At 42.0% G+C, this 19,532-nt stretch overlaps 1 protein-coding gene across 3 annotated transcripts in view; it reads left to right on the top strand.

Moving 5' to 3' along the window:
* Window positions 1-933: 933 nt before the first annotated feature.
* The window catches only part of ARHGAP22 (Rho GTPase activating protein 22), a gene marked incomplete at its 5' end in the record, with an annotated part of 121,923 nt that continues 103,324 nt past the window's right edge, over window positions 934-19,532 (top strand). For all 3 annotated transcript variants that reach the window (XM_083866775.1, XM_083866774.1, XM_083866773.1), the window contains 2 exons: window positions 934-967; window positions 15,876-16,075. In XM_083866775.1, the coding sequence (XP_083722901.1) occupies window positions 934-967; window positions 15,876-16,075 (234 nt within the window). The remainder of the gene's footprint in view (window positions 968-15,875; window positions 16,076-19,532) is intronic.

The raw sequence follows: 19,532 nt of genomic DNA, 5'->3' as shown, positions 1-19,532 counted from the left end.
AGTCAGCAATACAAACCTGCAGGGTGATACTGCAGGGCACGTACATTGCTAGAGGAGTATTTACCCCTTTTTGGCACTCACAGAAAGAACTACTAGGCAGATAGAGCTACAAGCAGTCCAGGGTCAGGATATGTCCATTACTCAGATACAATTATCATCCAGTTGTATTTTTTTATATTTTATAGATACTATTTAATAGTTTCTAGCTATTTTAACAAACATTTGTCCTTTCCTCCTCTTCATTACTGCCTGCAGAACTGCAGACTTGCCTCCCTCCTGTGGGGAGGGGTGAGGGTGAGCTTAGCAAACAGTACAATTAAAAACGACGGGCGCTAAAATGTAATGTTATGTAAAATGTAATGAAGACATTCCCTTGTGCCCACCCTGCGAGTCTGTCAGCGCAGGCGAGAGATGTTTTTCCCTCGTTTCTCCCCCGGCTCCCCGGGATGCCTCCCCGGGAGGGATGCAGGGCACAGCAGGTGGCTTAGCACGCCGCTGCCCTCGCCACCGGAGCACTCGGTATTTCTACCAGCGCGGAAGAAATCCCTCTTAAATCAGGTTCAGCGCCTGATCTGATCCTTGCGGAGCCCAGGCATCTGTTGAGCGCAGGGCAGCGGAGGAAGGCTGAGCGCGGCTCCCGGCACATCCATCACACGGCCGCGCGGCCAATTAGCGCCGGGAGCCGGGAACAGCCCTCGTGTCTGATCCATCGCCGCTAATTACCGAGACATTACCGCCTGCTTCGGACGGGAATTAATTCGAGGCCGGATAAATAATGCATTAGGGTTTATCCAGCCCTGCGCGAAGCGTCGCCCCCGAGGCAGGGCTGGAGCGGCGGTGATGATGATGATGATGGTGATGATGATGATGATGATGCGCGGGGCGGCGGCCGGGGCCGGGCGCTGAGGCTGCGGGCAGCGCCCAGCCGGGAGCATGCTGAGCCCCAAGATCAGGCAGGCCAGGAGAGGTGAGTGTGCCCCCCGTGCGGGGTGGGGACGGGGACCAGCGGCTGGAGCGGGGAAACTTCGGGGCGGCGGCGGACAGGCTGTGCCGCTGCCCGCGGAGTGCCCCCGGCCCCCTGCCGATGCCAGCCCTGGGCTGGGCACTGGAGGGACTGCTCGGGGGGGAATGAAGCCTAAGAGGAGGAGACCTGTGCTGCTGTTCACAGGCGTGGTCTGCAATGTCTAGGCTGATCAACAGGGATAAATTAAAAAATAATTGTACTCTATCCTGGGACTGGACAGAGCCTTTTCACCGCTGTACTGTTTGCTGATGCTGTGTTTCTAACGCTGAGTTCATTATAGCGCCTGCAGACAGGTGTGTCTAGTTTACCTGCAGCATCTTGGAGAAGCAGTTTGCTGTAGCCCGTTATCTCTGCAGGGCTGGATGCAGGAGATGGAGATATTCGTTCTGTGAGCTGTGGGCAAGACAAAAGGAGGAAAGGAAAACCTGCCCTGGGTTTGCAACAGATGCTTTGAGCAGTTCATTCAGAGCTGCGAGGTGTAGTGTGCCGTGTTTGTAAAGCAGAGGGCTGGGCACGACTGTTGTCTCAGTGTCAGGTCACCTGGAAGAGATGCTCTGGCAGGGGATCCAGTCTGTGATCTCAGCACTAGTTACTCGTTTGACACGGCATTTATAAATCGTCATTGCCACTCACAAACTAATGAGAGTGTCAGAGATATATTCCTCTCCATTGGAAACAGATTAGGTTAATGTCATTTAGGAGCTAAAGCAAACATGGTCAGAAGAGTATGTAAAGATCAGGGTTTTCTTCAGCCATTCCAATATCGTCAAATAGGAAAAGTATCACTGGTTCTAGCTACTGTGATTCCAAGACAGGTGCTTTCAGCCAAATGTCACTGCATCATTTATTGAAAGCTGTATTACGTGATGAACAGTCCTTAAAATATCAACAGCCCATTAAATAGCTGTTAGCATCTTGGAAAGAAGCTTCCTGCCATCTGGAGGTGTCAGGATCAGATATGTACTGCTGCACCCACAGTAGAGTCATAAGTACTTATGTTTTAGTTACACAGTGTTGTAGAAGTTGAAGTCTTTTGTAGATGCTGCCTCTTTGCCTTCCCCGTTCTAAGGGAGTCTTTTAATACCTGTGTTATCCAGAATTCCTGGTAGCTATTATAGCTCTGATGAGACAAGCTAGATGATGCTGCTAAGGTCATACAGGAAGGCTGTGTCATGCCTGCCATTCTTCCACTCTCTTCAAATCACCTGGAAGAGACTAATTTGTATTTAATGTATATTGAAGTCTAGTTATGGGACAGACATTCTAGATCCCTGGGGGCTACTGATACTTCGGGGACAAACTATAGTATACCTTTGTGATTCAATTTCAATTTATAGCAGTATGTGTCATTCTCCCTGGGTTTGTTCTGTTGGGTTCATTAACTGTGCATAGGTAAGTTTATTTCTGAATAAATTTAGAACTCCTGAAAAGAGCTGGGATGCTGGGTTTGGAAAGTTCAGGAATTTTCTTAATTTTGCAATGCTGTGGCAAAACACCTCTTGCAAAGCTTACCAAGTAGGACTTAACCCTGCAAGGTTCTTCTATAGCTCTTGTTCACAGGAACTGTAAACAGGCCATGCTGGAGATTCTGAAGGTAAGTGTCACACCTTGCAAGACTGAGCTGAATGGGAAATGGCAGTTCATGCTCCCTGGAGTCTCAGCTGGGATTGCTAATGAAGATTCAGGTGGCAAACAGTAGACAAGTAAAATATTCAGAAGGCTGTGAGAATGTTCTGTGTACAGTGAGCATCAACAGGGGCAGTTGATCTGCTGCAAGCTGCTCCGTGATTTTGGATGACTTTTCAGAGTAGTGACTGTTAGCTCTGCCATTGAGGACTTAGTTGTGAAAGAGAGGCAATGTGATTTCTCTGAGCAGACAAATTGAAGAGAAGGGACAAGGAGGGATCAGGGTACAGCCTGTGGTTTTACTTGACTGTGACTTTTCTTTACTTGACTGTGACAGAAAGCAGCAATGTCCCCAACCTAGGGTTGGATGTTCATGTATTTGCAGAGGTCTTTAAGTTCAAACTCTTATGTGTGTGTGGCTAGCTAGCTCTTTGCTTCAGGCTCCCCACATTTGTGCAAACAGGAGTGCTTCATCAACTTCTCTTTTATTTCCAGTTCTCTGCTGAGAATGTACCTTTAAACACTGAATTGTGACATCTGATGCTGTAATTTTTGTTTGACTTGTAGATTGTCCTTAATACAGCTCCTGGGTTTAAAGACATTCAAGCTTTTGAAAATGCATGGTCTGGACTTGAGCCTGACATCCACAGTGTAGTTCCCAATGTCTGTGAAAGGGACAGTAGAGAAAAAAGATAATTTGCCTTACTAAAAGTAACTATCAAGTATAAGGCAGTCCTTGCTGCTCCACCAGCAACCTCACATCTGTAACTCTCAAGTATATGTTCAGAGGTACATGTTCTTCTCATAAGACCTATGAAAGTGTAGAATCTCACAGATGGAAAATCTTAATGTGCATTAATGGGCCTTCTGGGAAATCATTCATTCTGGCTAGGTTTGAATGGATTTAGCATTATTTTTTCATCTACAGGGGTTCATGCACAGCAATTGGCAGAGTCCAGGATATGAAAATAAGTGACTGCAATGGAAAATATCTATTTTCACATTCTTATGTGATAGGGCATAAAAATATACCCATGCAGACTGGAGGCAAGAGAACTTTCTCTATAGATTGGAGGGAAGGGAGTTTCCAGACTATATCCTTCAGTCTCAAGGAATGCATTTTTACTTCATTGTTTTTAAGAGATTAAAAAATAAAACAAAGCATTTTGATGTTTGGCTTGAAAAGTGCCAAAAACGTTGCCAGCCCAGTTGCATTTAAATGTGCTAGAAAATGGAAGCTGGACTGACTACAGGTTTATGCATTTGTGTTTTAATTGATTGCCCTCTATAGAAACAGAGTTAGCCTTCTGCCATGATATATAATTTACAGTATTCCTGTAATCAGCACAGTCTGTCTCAGTTATAGAGGCATTAAGGATAATGCCTCCTCCCCTTATTAGGACTTTGTACTTTTGGGTGACAGTGACCTATTATTTCTGTTTGTGACATCCTTATATATATGTTACAGTATGTTGAATTTTTTTAATACAATTATAATAATAAAACTTTCTTTATCTGTTTTAGTTAAAACTTAGAGTCTTGAAAAAGTGAAGGGAGACATTTTGGTTAGTTAGGCTGCTGCAGGTGTACTGATACGCTTCACATGGCTGTAGTAGAACAGTTATTCCCCTCATGCTGTGTGAGGAGCCATGCTTTCACCAACCAGTGAAAGATGGAAAACAGGAGCTCTCACATGTCTAGTGCCCCTCACCAAATGGCAGCTCAGCCCCTGCAGCCTCAGCTCTGCACAGGGCAGCCCTGGTGCCTCCAGAGCCCCCCCTCAGCCCTGGTTTAGGGGCTGGTGCTGTTCACAGCCATCCCAGAGCCCGTGGGAGGCCAGTGCCTTGGCACCTCCAGCCTACCAGGCAAATGGTAACACCCAGTTTCTCACTCCTGGAACCAAGGTAAACAGCCCTGAGCTGTGAACTCCTCCAAACACTTCCTTCAGCCCTCAGAGCCCACCAACATTGCTGGGAGCACAGGATGCCGGGGGTGGGAGCAATCAGAGTGACTCTGCAGCTGGCAGAGCAGAGCCACCCTTAATGAGGAGCCCACCTGGGAGGGGGCGGTTCACTACCCCACATTCTTACATGGGTGACTCTTTAAGGCAGGAGAGGCAAGTTTGGGAGCTCTTCTCCAGAAAAATATGTGGGTAAAAGGCAAGGATGAGATGTTGGTAAGTATAATTTGGTTTATAGCTCAGTTTGGTGGAGGAAGACATCTCTGAGACACTGGGGAGCAGGAGGAAGTGGTAGGAGGGCTGCCTGCAGCATGAGCCCAGGTTTTGTCATGTTGCTTTGGAGGAGCTTGAGATAAAACTGTTGAGTTAAACTTAAAATCCTAAGGCAGGAGTACAGGGGCTGTGGAGGGAGGCATTGGGCTGGACTTGGTGCAGTATTGGATTAACTGCCCTGAAGGCAATGTGAAGAAATAGGACCAGACTAAGGGTTAGAGTGGGGGACAAATAAACTACAAGAGCCCCTTCTCACTGTGCAGCCCTAGGGAGGTGAATGAAGCATGGAGTTGCTTTTGTTCCTTGGTACAGGGTTAGGTTTCCAGCACTGTGCTGCTCTGGTGCAGGGGTGTATGGCAATGAGCTGTGTTATAAGCTCTGAGCTCTGATTTTTTTTTTGTCTTGTCCTGATACAGTGGCTGTGTGCATATAAAGACAGGATCAAAAAAGTAATGTTTGTGAGATTCCTTCAGGGATAGGTTCAGGCTCTCACTCTTACTTTGTGGCATGTCCTATGAAGAAGGACATGAGTTGCTCAAAGATGTAATCCTCTCATCTCTGTAGAGATACCCCTCTCCAATTGGATTCATGGTGTGTGCTGGAGTAATTGCTGCTCTTGGCAATAGCAGCTTTCTGTCCCTGCCTGAAGGCTCAGGCAGGCAGTCATTCTCCTTAGAAAAAGCCCTGAAAAGTTTGCAGGCAGGCACCAGCTTATTAAGCACAGGCAATCTGAATTTGAAATAATGAACCATAGCCTCACCTCCTGGGGAGGGAAAGGGGAGTTGAGAAAGAGCAGTAATTCAACTGTAAGGGCAACTGGACTGCTGTGGAGAGCGCTTGTGGGGAGGGAATTAAATATTAAAAAATCACAAAGCCATAGGCTCTCTAATTACTAATAGAACATCACTGAGGGAGTACAGGGTGAAACTGGCAGTCCCTGTGTAAATAGCACAGTGGAAGGACTACAAATGCTAGCACCTCTCTCCTGAGAGGACAATCACCTGCACTTTTAATACCTGTATAAATGGATTATTCTTCATTGTAAGATTGCTACCAGAATGACTTTCTTTCCTTGCTGGCTTTCCCCTTACATTTATGGTAAATGATAGGCAAGCACAACAGCATAAACAACTTGTGTTCTTTAGCTTCCTGCATTATGGGCAGGGGTAGTTTGATGCAAGGATAAGGGTTCTCTGGTGGGAAAGGGAAATTCCTTCATGAGGCTGCAGTGTGAGTTATCTGCTGAGCTGGAAGAGGAAAGGCTCTGTGCTGAGATTCTGCCCAGGCCTGCACATATTTAAGTATTTAAAGCTAACATGGAGGAGGGAAGCTCCTGCTGACAGTCTTTCTTACATATGTTCCTTCCACAGAGCTTTTCTGTGCATCCTTTGCACTCAATGAGCTGTAAATTAGTCTTTATGAAGATCTCCTCTAAAGAGAGGAGATACTAGGTTTTTGCTGTGATTGAAAAAAGTTACTTGTAATATCCTTCCTTTTAAAAGCAGGTGTTAAGAATTGCTATGCTTCACTAAGATTGTCATCCTGTGAACTGGTATTGAAGTTAAAAAAAAACAACCTGTGGTATAAGGAATAAATGACAAAGAAGCTGCATATGTTGTTTCTAAAGTGAGAACTGATTCTGTTCCATGGGAAAGGGTTGGGTTGCTCATAATTTCTTTGGAAGAATTGTAGGCACAGGATTAATACTTATTCCTTTGCAAACCTCCAGTTTAGGAGGAGCCACCTTTGCTTTATTAACCAGTAATGCCACAAATACTTATGGCTCATTAATCTGAGTACTTAGATTCAGAGTATGAATTACTGTAGGAGTAAGATTTCCTATATTTCTTCTGCCTTTGTCCCCCAGATCAACCCTGTCAATGCAGCAAGTCACTTAGCTGCTGCACACAGTAGGAAGCAGAATTTGTTTGTGCATTAAAAACAGATACAACAGTGTTTAAATAGGCACACTGAGCTCTTGGTTCAATGTTATGCCCTGAAAAGTAGGGTAGGAATGAATAACCTCCTGACCTTTGGATGAGTGAAAGAAGAGAAATACAATGTTGTGGCTGAATTCAGGCTGGGTTCTGATTTCACTTCATCTTAAAGCCAGTTTCTGGCAAAAGGCCTTGAGAGAGTTTTCTCTACCTTTTTTTTTTTTTCAGACTAGAATAATTTTGGAAAGTGATATGCTACGGAGCAGGGTGGTCAAGTGTCTTTGATGCTCATAGCATCAATTTTAGGAACCATTGGTGCTGGCAGTCACTGTCTGAAGAATATGATCTATGTGCTTGGCATGGCACAGACAGTGTTTAACAAAAGCACCTGGGTGAGGGCAGTGCCTCTGAGGAGCCTGACATTTTACACTGCAGTGGTCTATGCCTATGCTGCATCTGTAGTGCTGTAGAGCTATGATTTTGGTCTGGACTCCACAGTATTTGGTGCTGTGCAAGCTCAGGCCACAATCCCAGCTCCAAACTGAATGTTACTGTGGTCAGCATTTTTTTGTTTGTTCCTTAATCTACTATGACTGGAAAGATTATTAAAAATTAATAGCCATAGTCATTGGGAGAATTACAAGGGGCTTTTGCTGATTGCAGAGGGAGTTCAAGGTATTCATTTGGTCTTCTTTCTCTGACCTGATTTGACTCACTAAAATACCAGAAAGAAAAAAAAAAATCTTAGAACTTTCTACCATTCCAGTGAGGAACTTTTCTTATAAAAACAGTCTCACTTTGTCTGTGTAGGAATGTATGGCTGGGTGTATTGGCAGATGGAAAGAGCAGAGTGGAAGGAGAAAGACATTTTCTTCTGGCAGTGGTGAGCTGTAGCTCAGTGTGGTTGTCCATGGGATTACAAGAGCTTTGCCAGCAACAGAGATGCCTTCAGCAGTGTGGGGTATGCAGTTCTCTTGTCAGGTGTGCAGAGACCAGATAGAAAAGATGCACAGCTTTCTAGAGACTGTGCCAGGGTTCAGGGGGATTGGAGAGCTGGTGCTTGGGTTTGCTGTTTGCTGTTGTAGTCCACAGTGTCTAACAGGTGCATGTGCTTTAAAGCAACACATCAAATAGCTGTGACCTAAGTGCTGATCTGTCCTCTGAAGAGTTTGCAGTGGATCCAGATGGGAGATCTCAGAGAATGGTGCAGATAAAGGGACTTTGAAATGTGGTCTTTTGCTGGGAGCAGTTTCTGTACTTGTTCTATCAATATGGTCTGTAACTCTGCTTTTGTAATAATGAAGGACATAGGTTATTTCACTTTACTAGATTGTAAATTGGTAGGTCAAGCTGTTGTAGCAGAAAGAATTAAGTCATTATCCTTCCATCTTGGCACTTATCCACGATCTAATGCTAGTGGTTTGAAAAGACTGGCATGGCTCTGTGGATTTGCAGGGCAATTCGAGAACAGCTGGTGGCAGGTTGCCTGCAGTATTTATTCATTGACAGGTGTCAAAATCACCACACATTCCTACATTCTGAAGCAGTAATTCAAATTCTTTTGCAAATGCAAGGTTAAACTCATTTAAATAATTATTCTGTGGACTTGAGACCTGCTGGCCTTCTTGCTGATAGTGACAGCAAGTTAAGTACAGGACTACTTTGTACAATAGCTGAAAGGTCTCCAGTCTGAAATACAAACCAGCAAAGCAATGGCCCTTTACCTATGTGATAGCAATGGATTACCAAAATCCTTCACTTTTTCAGAAGTTCAACATACCATCAGTTTATAACAATAGTTTGAAGATGAATGTCAGTTGTTCTTCAGGGGAAGAGGATTAAATTATCCCACTGTCTATATGTTTTGGGTTGAGCTTTTATTGTGTGGGGTGGATTGAATTGATTAACAAATATACTTGGGTGTTCCTTGACTTATAGAAAGGTCCTGCATTAATGTATGTCAGTTTGTGCTACTCTATGTCTGTTCTCTGATGTGATAAAGACATTACCAGGCTATTGGTTAGTACCTCTCACAGAAGCCTTGAACTTTGTGTCATTGGAAAAGACAACTATGATTGAAGCCGATTCTTTTCTTTCTTCAGTCTTATCCCACTGCTGCCATGTTTAGATAAACTACCTGCACAGATTTTAAAATAACTCTGGTCAGTAAAGTGGCTTTTATGGTCAGATCACCCAGGTCACTAGAGTATAAAATTATTTTTCTGATTTAGAAAGTGCCTTATACAGAGCTGACTATGCCATTTGTAAGGTAGTGAAAGGTCATGGCTGTTGAACACCACAAAAAAGTCCAAGGTTAATTTCTTCATGTCAGCCAGGAAGCAACTTCCCTCAAACTAATGTCTTTGCCTTGTTTCTGACTGTGTTCCATAAATGCTGTACTGGTGGAACAGTCATAGTTTTTCTATGTATTCTACAAAGGAAATACTGTGAGCTTGTTGAATATTGATGGAAAACCTGATCCAGCTCTGATGACCCTAAAAAAAGACAATGTGTGTTGCTGTGCCTGAGCTTATGGCACAGTTGGGCAGCACAGCTTTCAGTACCAGAGACAGTCGTGTGTATTCCAGCAGTGCTGTTTGGGTGTCCCTAACCTGTGTAGTGGCAGGAAGTCTTGCCTCCCTTTCTGCCATGTACTGTCACCCTTAAAACATGCTGATATGAAGAATTTCATATCAGTCTAGTGTTATTCTTCAGAACTTGGTGCACATGCAGGTTGCCAGTGAAAAGCACTGGCTCGTCTCCAGTGCAAAAGGGATAGGAGGGATCAACCTTTATAAAATAGAACCATCTTGAAAGTGAAACCTTCAGCTTTTGGACTTTGAGAGGAGATAAAACTGTGTTCTAGACAGAGAGTGCTCCTTCATGAAGTCTAGTTTCCCAAACCATTTGGGCATTGGGAATTCATCTTTCCTTGTCATAGTCCTTCAGGCTGGCTCAGATTCTTTGGCCATGGCTGAAATATGCTTCTTGGTAATTTCCTTGCTATTCAGGTCTTCCTTCATCCCTCCCTTTGCTATTTTTTCTGCTCAAAAGGCTGTCCATGTGTTTGTGGGGGATTTTTTTTGTTTTTGTTTATTTGGATGTTGTTTTTGTTTTTAAACAGAATGTGCTTACCTAAAGCTAAGTAATGTATAACCAAAGTTTCTGCTCTTCAGTTAAGGGCTGAAAGATATTTTAGACTGTAAATATAGCCAATTTCTAACAGCTGTCATCCCTAGTCTGACAGTGAAATTACACTGGTTTATACTCTAGCAAATTTACTAGTTCATGTTGGATTTTAGATTTATGAACTGTTCTTTGGGAATGCAGTTTTTCTTGCAGGGGCTTAATAACAATTAAATAGTTATACAAACAGATCCTTCCTTCAGACTTTGAGTTTTGGGGTTTTTTATCCTGGTTTGGTAATTTGTCTGGTTTCCCAACCAATGCAGAAAATACAAGTCAGTAGACAAACATAGGCAAAGCTGTCTCCCTGCTTTTCCTTTGGTCGAACAGTAAGGTTGCAGAACTGCTTCCAGTGTAATGCAGTTATAGGGTTTCTTGGGGGGGAAAAAAAAAGGGTTTCCAGACCCATTTATTTTTCCTTTCTTATTTTTATTTTCTCGGGAAGAAAAACAAATCAAGGGAAGGAAGTAAACATAGCACGTCACTTTGCTCTATAAAATGTTCTGAGTGGAGAGGTGCAGCTTTATCGAGTAGAAGTGATGAAGCACAAGCTGCCTCTTATGGCAGTGTTTCTGAATGTGGCAATTGTCATCCAGATCACAAAATGTCAGCAGCTATGTGGCTGTGTAGCACCTTTTTGTTTCTGTAGAGATTGCTACTCTGTCTTAAGTGCACTAAAAGCCCTTTCCAGTTCCTTATAACTGATGTTATTCTAGTTGCAAAAAAATATCTTGTCACCAACTGCTTCAGATATTCTGCCTTTAATTCTTTGCTTATTGTGTTTTGAGATGCTTAATTCTCAGATTGTACTGAGGAAGTACCTTGGGTTTGTTTGTGCTTGGTGTCTTAGCACTCCGGTATCTTAGCAATCAAATTCAAAGACAAATATAGTTCTGTGATGGACACAGAAAAATCTAAACCAGGTATAATTGTAGGCAAATATTTTATTGCCTACAATTCAGTGAAAGGAAATTTAGTATCTCTCTATAGGTATATTACCTGCATTTCCAGTGTATCCTTTTTATAAGGCCAAATTTGAATTAAATAAACCAATTGAGGATATAATTTATAGTATGGAAAGCCACTTCCCTTTGTGGCTAGAACTTTAAACAAAAACTATATTAGCAATAATATGTAGTGTCACTGTCATCAGACTGAAGGAACACCAGAGCAAAGTGTCTTTATTGTAGGACAGTTTGTTGGCCAAAATCAATTAAAATGACTATATTGATTTTAGCTAACTGCCTATGAAATTTCAAAAGACTACATCTTTAATTGATATTGAATTGCATTGACTTGATTGATTTCCATGTCTGGTTTAAGTAAGTACTTACTGAGTGCTCAAATGTCTAGCAGAGTTCAGAGCTGGGAGTGGGAGAAGGAGAGCAGAAGAGGTTGTATAATATTGCCGGGCAGGATTGAACTCAGGAGGGGGGTATGGTATGAATAGGGAAGAGAAGGTGTTGTCTCTATTATGTGCATATTCAGGGTAGAAAATAGATGTGATGAGGAAACAGGAATGTGGATATTGCTTGGGGGCAGGTCTGAGTTGCAGAGGAGCTCTTGTAGTGGTGTATGGCCCTCTGGATAGGAATTTCTCCCTCTCTAAGGAGAGCAGTGTGGCTCCATCCAATTCTACCCATCCACTCCTTAGGATAATCTTTGGTTTTGCTGTTAGATGCCAGACAACCAAGTATGGGCTTTTGGAGGGGAGTTTATTTAGTGTAGTCTCAGGCATTTGCACAGTGAGTGTTGAGCGGCTCTTCACTGCCTTGGCTCATATTCCTCCTCCCATCTTCATCTGGATATGAAGAACTTCCATATGCCAGTGTCACTTCCAGTGACAGGAGTAATTTCGAGGTCTGTAATTATGATTCTTGCCTTACATAATGATTTACCATCCCCAAATATCTTGACTCATTAGTGCCACCTGTGGGTCTGCCCGGTCTGTTGGTACCTTGCTCTGCTGGTTGCCTTGTTTTCTGCTTCTCACTGAGTGTGCTGTGGGTGTGTGGTCGGCATTCCAGTAATGTGCAAATAAATCTTAAACCTTTTCCCAAGGAGAGTTCGAGTCCTTTCTACTCTGATTTCTGCTTAGAACTTAGGTGTATGACTAAATCCATAATCAACTAATGATAATGTGAAGAGTGAAACCAACCTGTGTGGTGCTATTGAAAACACATTAGTGGGTCAGAACTCCAGATCATGTAAAGTATTTGCTGAGTTGTGACTCTGATTTATTGATTTGTTTTCTTCCTCATGTTCTGCTGATCCCATAATTCTGCTAAATAGACAAGCACAAACAATATATTTCTACCATTAAGAATCAGGAACTTGATGTACTGCATCAGATTATCAAAGCAGATATTTTGATCCCAGTAATCTGAGATAGCTGCTGCTTTAAAGGCAGGCTGTGCTCATCCATAAAAGTTTTCTTCTGACCTCTATGCAATTATTGTATTCTATGAAGCATGCAATATAAGCATCAATGCTGTTAATAGCCATAAATAATTCCTCTTTCTAAAAATTTCTATCTGATCCGTGTTGTTGACTTGCAGATGAAGTTGCTAAGTATCTCCCTAATGAAATTAACTATTACAGTCACGACCAGAAACTAAGGAAATGGAAAACTAAAACAGCATGAAGAATTAACAATCATAGCAATTGACTGAGATGTGGTGCTGCATAAAATAAAATAAGAAAAAGATCTGCATTCTCCAGAGGCTGAGCATGAAAGCTTTAACTCTTGACTAAAATAAATAATTACTAGGTGAGCTGTACAAATAGCATCAAAGGGGGAACTGAGGGAACATACAAGGTTACATATTTGGTAACATTTCAAAGCAAGATGTTTGATATCTTTTGTGAGGTCTGTGTCAATATAGATTGTAGGTTTCCAGTTAAATAAAACTAACTTCTTTTTAGAGGAAGAGGTAAAGTAACAGAGGTTGTATATAACTACATGCAAGTCAGGAAAACTGGAGGCTGATGGGATTTTCATGCTTAAATTGGAGAGTGCTAAGGTACTTCAATCTGGAGATTATTTAGATACTTACTGAAAGATGGATTTTGGTATCATTAAACTAATTGGTTACTTTAATAGCCGAGGTGTGGCCTAAGAACCATTTTAGTGCCTTTGATAAAGGCAGATTTTTGAGATGTTTGTTTTTGTAATGGCATAATTTGTAACATGAATGTGGATTGGAATTTGGACAGATTACAGTTTGGCCATAGTTATAAAATATGGCCTGGGATGAGGCAGAGAAGTTTTATTCAACTCAATTCCTATGGGCCTCTGCAACAGATATTTGAATGTGACCAGTGAGTTTTCTTACTGCCCATGTGTGAAATGGGGTCCTCCACGTTCTGGTGGTGATGGGGAGGGGGCCAGGTGTTCTGGCACCTCTGTGACCATCTGCCAGAGGATGCTGCACTGCCAGAAGGGCTGATGATAAAGCCTGAGGGTGTTGGCTGCATGGGGGAAAGTGGTTCTTGATGTTTATTTTGATTATGAAGGAAAATACCTGTCTGAGAGAGCTCAGACTACAGTGAGTGAGCTTAGAGAATATGCCTGGATACATCAAAGCCTGATTTTAAGTGAACTCTGTATTAAGGGGTTTTTTTACTATTGTTTTGGTATGTGAAAATAATCAGGATGAAGGAGTACTGGGTTACTTAGGAGAATCCAAAAGTTGCTGGTAAATTTTCCTAATGTAGAGCTAATGCTATATATTAGCTCACATTAAATTTAGCAATGTATTTTAGGTATAAATTAAGTGAAGAGTAATTCTGAAAAAGCTGTGATGCTGCAGCAGCACTTCTTATAATATTTCAGCTTTTTAATTAATTTTGAAGTGAAACTAAAAACAAAATAAAAAAATAATTTCTCACAGCATGAAATAGTTGTAATTTGAAAACTAATTTCTCTTGATTGAGCTACAAGACAAAACCTGTTATTCACAGTTTTGTTGAGAGCAGCAGGATTTAGCTTAGCAGTTTAGAGATATAGAAAAAAAATCTAAACTGCATGTCAGGGCTTTCATTGAGTCTGAAATTTAACAAAGTGATGCCATCTTCTGTCTATAAAATTGGAAGGTTGTTGGGGTCAGAATGAGAACCTACTGGATGGTTACAGGAGAGGTGAGTGGATCCTTAAGACAGAGTGGAAGGAGAAAGTATACAAAACTATAAAAGTGGAGATAGTGTCACTGAGACTTTTTGATACCATTCAGTTCTGCCTTCTGCTGATGGAAGTGTTTAGTGTGTAGATGTGCTGTTTTATAGCTCCTTATAAAGCACAACACGATGACCTGATGTCCAGGTCATGAGGAAGGTCAAAGCAGATTTTATCACAGACACAAATGTGATTTCCCTCACTGGATTACAGTGAGGAAGCTCTTTAAAAATCTGACCTAAGTCCCTTATCTGCCTCTATTTTGCAGTTTGCTTCATGGAAGTGAAGAAATAGGATCAATTTTAATGTTGCAAATTGATGATTTTTTTTTCTTATTTATTTCCCAAACAACACAACATCCACATTATTTTTCTTTCTTTGGCAAATGCTGGCAGCTTCATCACTGTGTGGTGGGGCACCAGGAGCAGAAACCAATAAAGGCCATATTTAGTTCTCTGACCCCAAAAGAGGCAGAATTGGACTGTACTCTTGAGAGGCAGAGGGTTGCCTTGCCCTTACTTGTGATGGTTTGAATTGGAGTGTGTCAGGGATACCTGGATAAGAAGCTTGCCTGGTCTTTAGCTGCAACAGTTCACAGTGTTAGTGTGAGACATCAGGGATGCAGATTTACTGGTACTGGCCTGTAAACTCATGCCTTGTTCCAAGTGGGCAGTTATCATTTATGCTTTGAGTTGGCTGAATGCAGAAAATGGGAAGGAGCGGAATCATATTAGCACTAATGAGGGAAAAATGGCATGAAATATTAAATAACTATTATAAGATACTTCATAAATCCAAAGGAAGTAGAGGTGGAAAAGACCTATGAGGTCACCTAACCAATCTATTCTGGAGGACTGGCTTGCTGCCTGCAGTATATAATCACTGTCTGCTGCTCCAGACTAGTTCTAAATGCCCCAAGCTTTAGTACTCTTAATTCAAGAGAGGAGGAAAGAAAGGGTCATAGACTTTTCTATTTCTTAAATATTTCCTCACAGCCTTTCTGTTTCTGAAACCCTTCCTCAGGTTTACATGTTGTTTTTTCCTCTATTTTGTCTTTTTATTTTTTAATTTTGTTTTTCTGCTTCAGTGTCAGAATGCCCTGAAGACTGAGATGACTTTAATATTTCTGGATAGCTATGTTATCTCTGTCTTTTGTGTGGATCACAGTCGCTAGTTTGATTGACAATTCTCTTTTTTAATCTTCCTCAGTTTTTAATTTTTCTCTCTCTCCTATGGCAGCTGGATTCCCTGGCTAATCACTCCAAACTGGTAGTGTGTGGAGTGAGAATATTTTTTTTATACTCTCTCCATCTTCTTTTTGTGCCCCCTCACCACACATTTGTACATCCTCATTGGACAAATATTCTGTTAGGAGAAAGCAACATCATTATTCCCATGTAGGACTGGAAGGCAGTGATAATTTGCCACAAAGAATAGTTGTATGAGCAGTGAAGCCTCAGTGGAGGTCTTGTGTCTCTTTAGACACTCTGGGGTGAGCAGTACCAAAAAGGTGATGTTTTTCCTGTGTGTTTGACTGTCATGAACTTGAATGTGCACCCTGAAAAGCAAGTACCTGTTCAAAAAGGAAATCTGTCTATGCGTATCTGAGAAGTAAGTGTGGAACAATTATTTAGCCTCTCTGTGTGTTCTTACTACTATTTCTTTGTTTCACTGACTCTGTAATTGCCTTTTCAGCCCGGTCAAGGAGTTTGGTGATGGGTGAACAGATTGGGCCTCCCTCCAGACCAGCTTCTCCAAATCCTCAAGAACGTGTGCTCAAGTGTGGCTGGCTGAAGAAACAAAGGAGCATCATGAAGAACTGGCAGCAGCGGTGGTTTGTGCTCCGTGGGGATCAGCTCTTCTATTATAAGGATGAAGAGGAAACTAAACCTCAGGTATGACTGGAGAACTGTAGGAGTTAATGGTTGTGACTTCTGTGTGATCACAGTCACCCTATGATTGACAGCTCATTTCAGTTGTTTTCTGTCCTCACCAAAACCATACACACTTAAGGAGGTTCAAAGGCACAAGGTGTTGCAAGGAGGCTTTTCTGCTACCAGACAAGTGGTAGAGCTTGGCAAAAGGTTAGAAGGTGTTTATTTACCTACTAAGGCATTTTGACCTCCAAATCTTAGTGTGGTCAGCTGTGAGACTGGAGTTTGACAAGCAGAGCTATGGAGTGGCAGATTACTGAGGCAGGAGTGATTAACCTTGCTTGCTCAGCTGGGACTCGTTATCTCCCAACTAATCCATTGTTAGCCGTGAGGTGAACCAGCTGCTAAGAGCTGGCCTGTGAGTGTGTGGGGTGTGTAGGTTTTGTTCCATGCTGAGAATGGGCTCTCATATGTGTTTTAGTTGGGGAGGAGAGAGTGGGTGTTGTGCTATGGGGTCAAGCTTACAGAGGAGATGAAGAATTTCTTATTTTTTTCTATTGCCTGTAAAATTCTCTCAGAGCAATTGAGCTAAGGCCTTTCCTGGTTGCTGTAGTAGATTATGCATCCTAATTCACATAGTCATTGTTTTGACTGTCAGGCCTTTAACCAGAGTCATTGAAGAGAGGGAAGATAATTGAATGAGCCAGACAATGTCCCTGTGCTGCTGGCTCCTGATGAGTCAGTACAGGCATTGCAGAGTGACAGTCAGCCTGTGTAGTATCATCACCATCCACACGCTCATTACATACAATTATTAAACTGCTTGATGCAGCTGCCTGCTTGACTGTCACACATAAATTTCATTGCAGAGTGATAATGGAAATTAATATTCCCCTGTGGGCCTGACAAAAATATGTTAGATGAATGAGGGTGTCGACTCCATCTTATATCTTGCACTCTCCTGATCATGTATTTGGTCCATAATTATGGAAAGTCTGCTGTGTAAAGGCTAGAGAGATTTCAGCTTCATGATGTAACTTGATTACTCAGGATGCTGCCAGCAACAGCTGGATTTTGCACTTCCATTCCAGACAACTTATCTTTATATGCAATGCACGTGGGCATGTGGGAGAGCTGGGCACTTCTGAACCCTATCAGTGAACGTGATGAGGAAGAAATGGCTTCAGGTGGTCATATTGTAAAGGGTTTCTTTAACCCTGACCCTTTCTGGGCACATTTTTCACTGTGGGAAACCATTTTGTATAGAATGATACAGGACTATGTCTGACTGTTCTTGTAAGAGTTGCAAATTAGGATTTACATCTGACTTCAGCTAGGGCTGTATGCATCCCACAGGTGGGATGTACTTTGGGGACTTACAGACAGCTTTTGCTTGGGACTCTGGAATGAAGGGGCAATGGCACAGGTGTGCCCATGCATCTCAGAAAGACAACTGAGACCCTTTGTTGTAGGGAGATCTTTATAGGCCATGGAAATATTTTCACTAGTTGCTATTGATATTAATCCCTAATTTCCTTCAGCCCTAAAGGTACTCATGCTTAATTTAAATCTTTTTGTTTTATTTATTAAGTATGGCCTTTAAGGTTGTGTGTAAAAATGAAATCAATAGCTTCACTGAAATCCCCATTGATCTTCCACCTACTTGATTATTTATATGTACTCTGGAAGAGAGTTGTGTCCTTGTTGTTTACCTGGTATAGTCAAATGAGATTTATAGCATAATGTTTCATAAGTGAAACCTGAAACAACATATTTTTCTTCATGGATGTTACATTGCTGACTTTCCTTGCCTATGAAAACCTGTTCTTTCAGCTTCTTAGAGGAAACTGTAGATAGTCTTCCTTTAATAATATTGCTGAGGAAGTGGAGCTGTAATCTAATGGTAGGAGAATCACACAGGCTTTCTGGAGGGAAGAGGAATTATTCTGTTGTCTCAATGGACTGAATACTGTTAAGGGTGTGTATATTTGTGTGCCACATCACAGTTGAAGCTTCAGGGCCCACTCTATCAGAGACCAAAGGTTACAGGGTGGACTTGCAGCTGTGGCTTTTCTGAAGAGTTTTGGGGGGTTTTTTGTCCCCATGAGGATGGGGGGAAGGGAGGATTGACCTGCAGAGAATTTTTTGATTCTCCTACTGACTCTGTCAATATGTGTGGGTTTTTAAAGTAGCTTTGGGCTCGTTTCTATTCCCAGGAAAGGAGAGAGCATGCACCTCTCCCCAATTTCCAGGGAAACAGAAGCCATTGTGCAACTAATTCATTAACCCTTCCTTCAGTATTGACTTGACATGATAAAAGGTTTTAATGCATCTACAGTGGGCTTGAATTTTGCACTTTGGAAACCAGCAAATTTTCTAGAATGTGTTCTGGCCACTGGACTCTAAAGATGATGCTTCATACAATACTTTTCAATATAATTTGGAATAATTTCAGATGCATCTGCATTTTTGTCAAGTTGCCTTTCCTATCTTTTACTGTTATCTCTGGAATGTCTTCAGTTTATCTTCTAATTTCAGTGAACTTCAGAGTCAAATTGCAGGGCAGTGGGTTTGACAGGTAAAGGTGCTGAAGGCTTATCCTGGTGTGTTGACTTGTTTTACCTCAATTTAAAATCTTACAACCATTCTTGAGAAACCAGTCAGCGTGGACTTTGCTAAGTGCCCTCCTGCACAGTGTCCTTCCACAACCTCACACTTATACTGGGCAGGGGATGGGAGCTGAGCCTTGACACTGTTGAACAAAGCATTTGTAGGACATATTCCTGAGGAGCAAAGCCATGGAAGTTGTACTGAATAGTGGCAATGAAAAGTAATACATCTGGCTTGTTTTATAGAGAAGACTGCAAAGGTCTTACGATGAGTCGTGTTCTGTTAGTTGAAATTCTGGATTGTCTGTCTCGTTAGACTCTAATTGTATTACTCCATTTTATGTGTATCTGGAAGCTGCCAAATGGCATAACTAGAATTTGTTTTGATTACCAGTGTTATGATGGCCCAGCGTGTCTTGGATTTGGTTGTTGCCAGGTTAGTAAATATGTATGCTACATTCTCATCAACCAGATATACGTGTGAAAAACCTGACTGAAACAACTCTATTTTCTGTTCACCAAGAGAAGATGCTTTGGACCCCGTTTGCATTCCAGGGCACTTCAGTGCAGGAGTGGGAACTCCTGATTACTCTCTTCATGTCTTAACTCTTGAGAGTCCCAGTTCTTACTGTATTTTGTCTGTCAGATTGTGTATATATCCTGAAGAATGTTAGCTGGAAACCCTTTAAAATATCAGTGATTAAATGCTTGTTTCACTCATGTTACTGGACAAGATCTTCCTGTGATGTCTTTTTCAGCTTTTCCATAGATTAAGAGGATTTTGTTCTCTTTGAAGACACTCTGTCACCAGGATTCCCAAACTGGAATACATTGTGTTAATTATGCTTGGGCTCAAAGTGGAAATGAAG

The sequence above is a fragment of the Zosterops lateralis genome (genome assembly GCF_965231275.1).
Source record: "Zosterops lateralis genome assembly, chromosome: 8".
NCBI classification, from domain to species: Eukaryota; Metazoa; Chordata; class Aves; order Passeriformes; family Zosteropidae; genus Zosterops; species Zosterops lateralis.
This window is presented reverse-complemented; position numbering and strand designations above follow the sequence as displayed.